Source organism: Solanum verrucosum, unplaced genomic scaffold (genome assembly GCF_900185275.1).
Source record: "Solanum verrucosum unplaced genomic scaffold, falcon-dt-bn FXZP01000125.1, whole genome shotgun sequence".
NCBI classification, from domain to species: Eukaryota; Viridiplantae; Streptophyta; class Magnoliopsida; order Solanales; family Solanaceae; genus Solanum; species Solanum verrucosum.
This window is the reverse complement of record NW_026019923.1, coordinates 2,999,771-3,011,099: the sequence shown is the minus strand read 5'-3', so window position 1 is coordinate 3,011,099 and position 11,329 is coordinate 2,999,771. Positions and strand designations below refer to the sequence as shown.

General features: G+C 28.5%; 1 protein-coding gene across 1 annotated transcript; it reads left to right on the top strand.

Annotated features, from left to right (window-relative positions):
* The first annotated feature begins 9,065 nt into the window (after positions 1-9,065).
* On the top strand, positions 9,066-9,688 carry LOC125825261 (uncharacterized). Its single transcript, XM_049504614.1, has one exon. It carries the CDS (start codon positions 9,078-9,080, stop codon positions 9,657-9,659), a length of 582 nt encoding a protein of 193 aa, XP_049360571.1. The 5' UTR covers positions 9,066-9,077; the 3' UTR covers positions 9,660-9,688.
* The last annotated feature ends 1,641 nt before the right edge of the window (positions 9,689-11,329 follow it).

Genomic DNA, 11,329 nt, shown 5'->3' with positions numbered 1-11,329 from the left:
ATATCTGATTTAATTTATTGAAATACTGCTTAGAAATCTTTAGAACTGCTTATTTTGATTGCTTACTATACTATGTTCAAGTAGTCAGTTGGTTCTCCTACCGAAGATTAATATGACTGCCACTCACGATAAGTCAGGATCGTGACATTAATTGATATGCTTTGACAAATATTTGGAGAGTTAAAGTATATATATTTTCTTTGATAATAATTATTTTAAGTATTTTGAACGGCTTAAAAATATATTTGATCAAATTTTGTCACATTTAATAGTTTGTTGAAATAAAAGTCTAGTCTAAAGACAATATAATGAATTACTCCCACGTGATAACTTTGGACTTTTTGAAAAAATAATTAATCACAACAATCTTCGGCTTGTTTATAAAGTCAATAATTAATACATTTGCAGATTCTTAATATATTAATATTAATAATAAATGATAAAATCATTTATTGTGAAATCTAGTCAATTCTCTTATATCCATATAGTATTCTAATAATTATTTTATAATAATAGATATAAAAAAAAATTAATGTCCTTGTTGTAAAAAAACAAGTATAAAAAGGAAGGCCAACTCAAGAGTTCATCAGCCCAAAAAGAAAAGAAGAAAGAAAAGTATTTGCAAAATGCAAATGGCAAAATTTCTTGCTTTATTTTTTGTCCTCTTTGCTATTTCATTAGGTAAATCTATATATACATATACTTTACAATTTTTCAATTATTATACTATATAAGTATTTTCTTTTTCAAACTATTTTGATATGTAGTCGAGTTGTATATCATAAACAATCTCTCTATCTTTACGAGGTAGTAGTAGATCTGCATATCCCAAATCCCACTTGTAGAATTACACTGAATATATTATTGTTCTAACTTGTTATTTTATTTTAATTTTTGTGAATGCAGATATGAGAATTGTTCCAATGGTATATGGAAAAGTATGCACTATTGATATTGGTAACAATATTTGCACCCTTAATGAACATGAAGGTCAATGTAGGAAACCATGTGAAGATGCAGTAGTTGCTCATGTTGATTATTTTTGGTGTAAGTCACGCGAAGATGGTTCTACATGTTGCAGATGCGAATATACTTGTAACGAAGAAGACATATCTGAACTTGCACCTTATTGATGTGTTGGATTCAACAAAATGTCACATGAGTTAATTTTCGTTATATGAAAATCTATGTAATCCATACATCTCATACCGTTTATTAATATATAAGTTTTTGATCTCATATCTATAAATAATTATATATATTCTCAACTTTATTTTTTGAGAGAATAGTGCGGGACTTGCAGTGGCGGATATAGGATTTCAAGGTTGTGGGTGCTCTGAAAGTGGCGGAGTCAAAAATATAAAAAATACATGTTAACAATGAGATTCGAACTTAAGCTCAACAACACTAAAAGAGCCTTAAGCATCCACCCAAGAGCCAATGGGCTAATCAAATCATTTATTCATTGGGTTCTCTATGTTAATTTTATACAAATACCTCTTAATTTCTACATAAATATTTAATTCCAAGACGAGGTTAATGGGTGCTCGAGCACCCGACGGACACCATGTGGATCCGCCCCTGGGACTTGACCCAAAACAAAGAAATATGCGTATATTGATACACCTCAAAAAGTTCCAAGCTAAGGATCATATTTAGAATCTAAGCTTGAGTTTCACGGACGCAATCTATGAATCGTGAATCAGACCACAGGTCGTAGATTGGACTCGTAAATCAAACTTCATAAACATAAGTTTTAATATGAGTTTCACGAACTCAAACCATGGGTCATGAATCAGATCACAGACCGCAGATAATTAAGCACGTGAATTAAATTCATAAAACATAGCTACTGTCTCACATTCAGGAATTCAATCTACGGACCATATATCAATCTACTTCATGGTCTCTTGAATAAAAACTTTATTTTATAATTAGTTGCAATAGAAGTCTAGTCTAACGACGATCCATGAATTAATTCCATATTTCACAAGATAAGTTTAAACTTTTTTGAAAAAATAATTAAAACAAACAAAAATCTTTGACTTGTTTGTAAAGTTAATAATTAATATAATTTTTTCCATATTCTTATATCCATAAATGGTAAAATCATTAAATGCCAAAATTCATTCAATTCTCCTAGGCTATAACCATATATAGTATTCTAATAACTATAATAATTAGATACCAAAAAATGTAGTACAAACTCAAGTATAAAAAGCTGGAAGCCCAAGTCAAGAGTTCATCAACCCAAAAAAAGATCAAATGGCAAAGTTTCTTGGTTTATTGTTTGTCCTCCTTGCTATAGCTATTGTATCAGGTATATCTCAATTATGTTATTTATGTATTTCCTTTCTCCAATTGATTGGATATGGCTTTGTTTTAAGTCGAGGGTCGGTTGGAAACAACCTTCTATATATTTTTATAAGGGTAGGAGTAAGGTCTGTGTGCACTTTGTGTCCTCTCATACACCACTTATGAAATTGTCCCCTCTATCTTTACGAGATAGCGATAATGTCTATGTACGCTATGTACCCCCTTCAAACAACTCTTATGAAATTACGTGTCTTAGGTATATTGGAAACAACCTCTCTCTATTTCAATAAGGTAGGGTGTAAGGTCTGTGTACATTTTGTGCCCTCTTCATACACCACTTGTGAAATTATACTAGAGTCTGTTGGAAACAACCCCTCTATTTCTACGAGGTAGGTGTAACGTTTGTGTACACTTTGTTTCCACTTCAGACACCACTTATGAAATTACACTAAGGTCTATTGGGAACAACCTCTCTATCTCTATGAGGTAGAGGGGTAAGGTATATGTACGTACACTATGTACCCTCTTCAGACACCACTTATGAAATTACACCATGATCTGTCGGAAACAACCTATCTATCTCTATGAGGTAAGGGTAATTAGGTCTATGTACACTATCTACCCTCTTCAGACACTACTTATGAAATCACACAAGAATGTCTATTGAAACCTCTCTATCTCTACAAGATTGAGATAAAATCTGCATATACTCACTCTGCCTTCTTCAGACACCACTTATGAAATTACACTAATACATTATTATCGTTGTTGTTCTTATTTTAATTTTTGTAAATGCAGATATGAGAATTGTACCAATGATATATGGAACAAATACAACTTTGGAATGCAATCGTGAAATTAATCATATTTGCAAACTTGGTGATCCTGATCTTGAATGTATGTTAACATGTCTTCCACGAGCATATCCTCATTATGTCGATAGTGCAATATGCAAGTTACACAAAAATGGTACTTCATATTGCAAATGTTTATTTAAATGTGTCACCAACGATGGCACAGATTGTTGCAAGACAAAATGTTGTTAGACTTAATATAAGTCATATGAAAAAAAAAAAAAAACAATTCTATGTAATTTATAGTTTTCGTATCGTTTTATATTAATATATATATATAAGTCTTTGATCTCAAAATGATGTCTCCAAGTAGCTATATATATATATTAGTCATATGGAAAAAAAAAATCTATGTAATGTATAATTTTTGTATCGTTTAATGTGTGTGTGTATATATATATATATATTAAGAATAGTGGAAGAAATATATATATTCACAACTTGTGTCAATGTTCAAAAGTAATTTAAATTAGGGAAGAGATTATCTCATCTCTTTAAGCAATGATTTTAAATAGTAAAACTCTAATGCTAGAAATTTGAATTATATTCAATGTTTGGTTCAATTATTTTAAACAAAATCTCAAAATATTACTCCATTTGTTTAATTTATGTCCTAATTAATATTCAAAGAGTTAAAGTATATTTTCTTTAACAGTAATTATTTTAAATACTTTTTAAATATTTTGAACTGTTTAAAAAAAAAATTGATCTATTTTTTGTCAAAAAAAAACTGATAAAAAACGAGGGCTAAAACTAATGGATATAGTCGGTATATTGGCCCAAATCGATGTATTGAATGACGATTTTTAAGAAATGTCGACTTTTAAGAAATATACGTATAAAAGGTCGCTACATGGCATCAAGTTCAAGTACTTTATATGATTTTGTTCAATTCTACCAGTAATTATATATATGCTTTCTGATGAAATATTATCATTTTATTTATACTCTTCGACTGTATTTTTACACTTCAAAACTGACAAAGTTTCTCAATTTTGTATTAAAAAAATCCAAAGACATCCATCGATCTTCAAATAAAAACTAATGGACTGGGTCTATTTTCCATCAAATTTTTGGATCGACCATGTTGATTGATTTTCTAACCCTTAATTTTTGCATTATTTTTACTAGTGTGGTATACTGGTATATATCACTTGACCATAGGTCTTGAAGTAGGGATATATGCAACTCATAAATATTAAGTTTATACAAATTCATTATTTTCGATGTATAACATAATGCATAAGCGCGGTTTATTTTCAACAAAAAATGTTAGATTTAAACCTATAGTTTCTTAAGTACAGTGAATTCAAAACTATAAGAAGACTTTAGAGTTCAAATTCATTAAATTTAAATTTAAATTAATGTGAAGAAAAATGAAAGCCATCAAAGTTCATTCTAGGTATTAATACATGCACTTGTTTGGGAGGGTAAATTAACCAAAAAAAAAGAAGATTATTGTTAAATTTGCTATGAATATTGTCATCATTTAGAGACAAGAAAACAACATATGTAAGGTAATTTCAAACGAAAACACACCTCGATATTTAGTTGGCTATATATTTATTCTCAATCGATATTAATTTCGTATAAGTGATCAACTCAACATATCGAAGTGTGTTTTAATAAATAAATAAAAAGTGATAAAAATTATATATGAAACTCGAAAAAAATAGTTTAAGGTGATAAATTGAACAATGGACAATCAAGGTATAAAGCTCACTAAATCACTATTTGCAAATGGCAAAGTTTCTTGCTTAATTTTTTGTCTTTAAGTTGCTATTGCATCAGGTAGATCTCAATTATTTTTAGTAAATTATAATAATATATATAAATGTCTTACAATATTATCATTATTATCTAATTATTTCTAGATTTTCTTTTTCAGATACTTTATTTTAAACGTCTATATGTCGATCAGAAACATCCTCTCTTCCCCCTCAAGGATAGAAGTAATTAAGATCTGCGTACACATATATCTTACCTTCTTCAGACTTCTCTAATGACTAACATGAATATGTTATTATTGTTATTAATATTATGATTATATATTATATTAATATTCTAATTACTTGTAATTAACTTGTAATTTTATTTTAATTATTATTTTTTGGATCCAAGAGAATGTTGTACAAGTTGATTAGTTATACAAACATCTATGTGATTTATAATTTTTGTACCATTCATTATAATATAAGGTTTTGATCTCAAAATTGATGTCTCTGAATAACTATATGATTCTTGTGCTTTATTTTTTGGGTAAAATAGTATCCAATCATGAAAGATATCTTTTTTAAATAAATAAATAAATTGTATTATTACATTGTGCGATAAAGAAATGACCTTGCACTTTAATTAATCTCAAAAATTTAATATTTATAAGGTGAGAATTGTTCAAGATATATCTAAGGAGAACAAGTCTCTAATCCCTCCATCAATGTGGAACTCAACTCAATATTTCTACGTACTCTGCACATTCATGTGTACTAACGAATTGTGAATGATGCAATATGGAGGCCGAATAAATTAAGAATTAAAATTAATCTGACTTTGTTACTATGATAAATATATAAATTTTAGGTCTGACTCATTCTATGTACTTATTCAACCTATCTCTTGAGGGCAAACAAAATGTTTGTTTAAGTACACTATTAAATCATTATTACACTTGCAACTTATTTGGGAGAAGTAAATTAACCAAAAAAGAGATTATTGTTGGATTTGTAATAAATATTGTCATTGTCATCATTTTAGAGACCAGAAAACAACATATGTAAAGTTTCAAATGAAAGTGCTACACTTTTAAGATTGTGTTGTTTCATATAAGAGCTTCTTCAAATCAGACTTATTGCTATTGATTTGATGATCTCTATAAGATATGATCAACGAGAATTAATTATTGGAACAGACAAATTGATAACCAACTGTAGTAGCCACATATATTTATGAAATGTGATTTGTAATGCAATTTCTAAACCCTACCAAGAAAAATATCTAACTATATTAGCTCCTCATATACCTACACTATATCAAAAATGATATTAGCAGTAATTAATTAACGAAAATAGCTTAATTGTCGCTAAATAATTTTTTAGAGGTAATTAACACTCTTTGTAAATGTTCCTAAAGTGTCTATAGAGACATAGAATCAAATGACAATTAACTAATATCGATAAAGACTTTAGCACTATTTGTTAATCTACTTATTTATTGTCGCCAAAAATTATTTTTTTGGTTATATATATAGTGGGGTTGGGGGAGCTAAGAATGTGGGCGTTTTGCGTGTTGATAACATCATCAAGCACTTGTTTACTATTTTGTTATTTTCCTATTTCTCTAATGTTCAAGTGGGCCTCAATCACATTCATATCTCCTTTTTGTTTGATTTATTTTTGGGAAAAAATCGTCCAATATTCAATACGTGTTTGACATGATTAATTTGAATTTACGATGAAAAGTCATTATAAATAGATTGAACATTATAGTAGGAGCTATATCTCTCAAACCACTTTAGCGATTTAGAGTATGTACTCATTTTGAGACTCGACTAATCTGAATACATGTCAGTAAGTCACTACAAATAAACTGAAAATCGATCATAGCAGAAGCCACATCTCTCAACCCACTTTGGGGGGGGGGGGGGGTTCTAAAAGTACCCATTTTGAAACTCGACTAATCTGAATTCGTATAAGAAAATCACTACAAAAGACCGAACATATATAGTAATAGAAGCTACACCTCTCAAACCACTTTAAGTTAACGTGTTTTCTACTAAAGACGATTCTATATATACTAACTATTCCTTCACAACTTAATTTGATTTTGGTTTCGAATATTAATGATTCGACAAACTTTCACATTCCAGAAATTTAAACAACTATTCTTATGATTAAAGTTATGAAATGTAACTCTTAAGAAATATCAAATATATCAAGAATATTAAAAGACATATATTATGAATAGAGATGTAATAGCATCTTACATATTATCAAATACATTTTCAGGCGTGTGGATCAAGCTTGAAAAGTGTCTTTAATTAATTAATGATTTTGCTAAGTCCAAAATGGAAAAGTTATAATTACATGCCACTAATTAATCTTATCCTAGTCAGCATTTTATTTGAGGTAATTAATTGATTGATAAATTAAACCTAGCAAATAGCAAGAGTGGTTTAATTAGCCACTAGCTAATATAGTGAATAGTTAGGTGGACCATACAACTTGAGAGACTTGATTAACTCAAGTCCACGTTCATGCATTACTTAATAGTAAAGATTATTTTACCGATCAGGATTATGGTGGAGTGGTAAGTATTTTTCATTTTTAACAAGAAGTTTCGGGTTTTAGTTCCCTTGGGTACGGAGTTACCTCTGTTAGGGAGTGTTTTGCCCCCTGGAACTTTCCTGCGCGAATTCGAATTTAATCGAGATTCAATATGGGATTCTTTATTTATATTTTTTTTTATAATAGAGAAATTTCTGAACGCATGATTTCAAATTTAATAGATTATAGATCCCTTTTTTACTCGTCTTCACATAAATATTATAATATGCGTCAAACTCATATATAATGTGTTGGGCTCTAATCAATGGACCGAATCGTGTTACAAAAGTGAGGTATATGATTCAATATCAAGATCAAATGTGCCTATATTACAAAAAGTATATTAAGAAAATCAAGATAAACTATTTCTATAGTTCTAACAAATTAAAATATCACAAATAAAATGAGAAAAACAATGATATATTTAGATGCCAAAACCGAGTTTTTTGCGCAAAATATCAGTCACACTATGTCAAAAACAAACAAGAAAAATAATAGTCAATTAATTGTGCAATAGAAGAGGAGTCAATGAAGTACCAATTAGGTAATTAAGTATACCAATTTATGGTGCATATAATAGTCAACCACTTGCAATTGTTTTAGTGGCCCTTACTAGTTACTAGTATTACATTCTTGTTTTAACCCATGAGAGGAAAATAAGTTTTACCAAGTCAAATTTATATGTAATTCATCTTCTTCTCCTCACCTCATGAGTTAAGTTATCGATCAGATTTCCTATGCAATATATATTGTCAACTTTTTATACACAATTTTAGGCATAACGAACTGTCCATACTTTCACCTTAGTAATGGAGGTTCGAACATCATTGTATCCTCCCTCCCCAAATCCCTCCCCCCCCACCCCCACCCCCACCCACCCACCACCCCAAAAAATGTTTTGGACATGCAATTACATACTACATATAATGTTTCATATTAGTTGAGAGAATATATTGCTATCCCCTTATATGATTTTGCGTAATTCTTATTTTATGAGTTAGTTTTGAAGTTTAGTTAGATGAAATATGTATTTTCTTTATACAAGTAATTAATAATGCTATACTATTGGCTCGGGAAAAAGAAAAAAGTAAACTAGCTAGCTATAGCATGTCCTTTTTTTTTATCAATTGGGTTTAATCATAAATACTAACGGATAGAAAGCGTAAACAATAGATTCAACTTAATCCAATATTTCTAACATAAAATATAGATAACTATCTAATTTTAAGCAAATATTATATTTAAATTTCATGTTTTAAAACTATCGACAATAAAAACCTAAATATTGAATTTATCAAATTTAAATTCTAAATCTGTTCTTACCCTATTCACAAAGGTAAATGGGAAGAAAGTTTCAAATAGAGCATAATCATATCAATCTAGTGATATATTAAGACTCTTATTATAAGCACTCAATTACACATCAACAACAAAAAATCAACTAGGTGGGGTCCAAAAGTTCTAAGGTTATACTTGTAATATTCCTTATTCCAAGGGGCATTTACAAACATCATTTCTTTATAAAAAGCAAACACAACTATATGCTCCAAACAACAAACAAACATACATACTCAATATACCAACAATGGGAAATTGCATAGTTCTTCAAGAAAAAGTTGTAAAAGTGATGAAAACAGATGGAAAAATTCTTGAATACAAAGCTCCCATCAAAGTTCATCAAATTTTATCACAATTTTCTAGCCATGTAATTTCTAATTCCCATCAAGTCATTGAAAATCAACATCTTCAACCAAATGATGACTTGCTAGGTGGCCAAATTTATTATCTTTTGCCTAGTTTACCAAAGCAACCTCCTCCAAAATCAGCCAAGAAAAAGGTCAAGTTTGCAAATGATCAAGTGAAAAAGAAGGTCAAGTTTGCAAATGATGATCAATTAGTAAATGATCATGAGAAGGTCAAGTTTGCAAAAGATCAAGTTGAATTATTAGAAGCTAATCATGATCATCACCAAAAGAAAGAGGTTATTAGGGTTAAAATTGTCATTTCTAAGAAAGAGTTGCAAGAATTGTTGAGTAGTAGTGAAGGTGGAATAATCAAAGTTGATGATATGATCAAGAGTACTACTATTGTTGAAGAAAGTACAATAACTAATGGTAAAGGATGGAAGCCTATTCTTGATATTATACCTGAAATACTTGATCACTAGCATACTTACCCTTCCTACTTTTTTTTAATGACGGTGGTGTTCAGGTCTGTTTGCGTGCAGTTCAACTATTTTATCAGATATCTATACTATCTTCAGTCAACACAGATATCTGATACTGCCCATCGAAGCTTGAGCTCTACTAGCATATATACCTTCTTCCTAGTTGTATTTGAAACTTCTCATAGTGTTTACGTTGTATATAGGTGTATACATGCACCAATAACTATAGGGAGCAGAACAGGATAACAAACTTATATAAGCTAAACGATGCAACAAGGAAAAAGAAATTTTGTTCTTTTGACTATTTAACATGAGTTCCTTCTTTGTTTGCTCAAGAAGCTATTAAAGCAGACAAATTAGCAACTACTTTTATTAGGTTGTTATTTGATAATTAATACGAGTTTGGAAGGGCTTCATGTCCATGATAACCTTGTACTTTGTTATTATGATACATACATATTAATATAATATATAGTATATTTCTTATGTTTAACTTTATATGTTCAAATTATTATTTAACGAGTAAAATGTTAACTTTTTTTTTAATTATGATATTTTAAAATATTTTGAATAATTAACTATTGCGATTCATATAGTACTTTATATATAATTTTAAATATGTAAATTTTATTAACAATTGAAAATTATATGTCTGAATTCATATTGAATATTAATTATTAGTTCGCCCTTTATATTCGATCAAACCACACAAATTGAAACAAGAGAACTGAAGTTGAATATTATTCGAGTAAAATAGAATGACTTTTTTTTTAATTTTAAAAAATAATTTTAATAATTTAATACAGTAAAATAAAAATTGAGATAGCACAACTGTCCTTATGATCCATATTTCCAGATCTGGTAAGTATGAATAATGAATAATATGAAGATGTGAATGGAATAAGTTATATATTCTGATAATAAAACTAGAAAAACTGAAAGTCATTTATGGGAACCTCAAGCCAACAAAAAAAAATCATGTTCCCCACTGAGAGATGATTCAATTTTATAGGTTATGAATTTTATAATAATAATTTTAAGTGATAATAATCAATTTAAAATATAATATTTATATATATTTAATGAATTTACAAATATATGTTTGAACAAAATCTATTAGATTCTGACAAACATGTATGCAGATTACTAATTCCGCCTTTGAATGCACCATAATTATCAATATCTTAGCTACATTAACGAAAAGGTGGTCAATTAAATAATATTTGTCAAAAAATTGTATAGCATATTAAGAAAGTAATACTCAGTAGATACATGAATTAAAATTACTTTTTATAATAAATGTATTAAATTTTAAATATATAAAAATTAGTGGATTTCACTTTTCCTTGACCACTACTCAGCATATCTTGTTACCATAATATAAGTTAATTTTAGTTGGTCAATGTGAATAAAAGATTAATAGGACTCAACTGTTATTAGTGCATATATAGAAAAAATATATATATATAAACTCTGAACATTTATAAAATTATTAAAGTATATATAATTATTTCACCTAAAAGTGAATTTTTTTTTTTAAAAAAAATACACTTTCACTTGCATAATTACGTTTTCAATGTTAATAACTTATAGAAAGCCTCAGTTTAAATAAAGAAAATTAAATTCATAGAAATATATGAAATTCTTGATGATTTAACATCTTATATTTA

Bases quoted from the DNA above. Each gene is read 5' to 3' on its own strand.
- LOC125825261 (XM_049504614.1), top strand. From the start codon at position 9,078: ATGGGAAATTGCATAGTTCTTCAAGAAAAAGTTGTAAAAGTGATGAAA.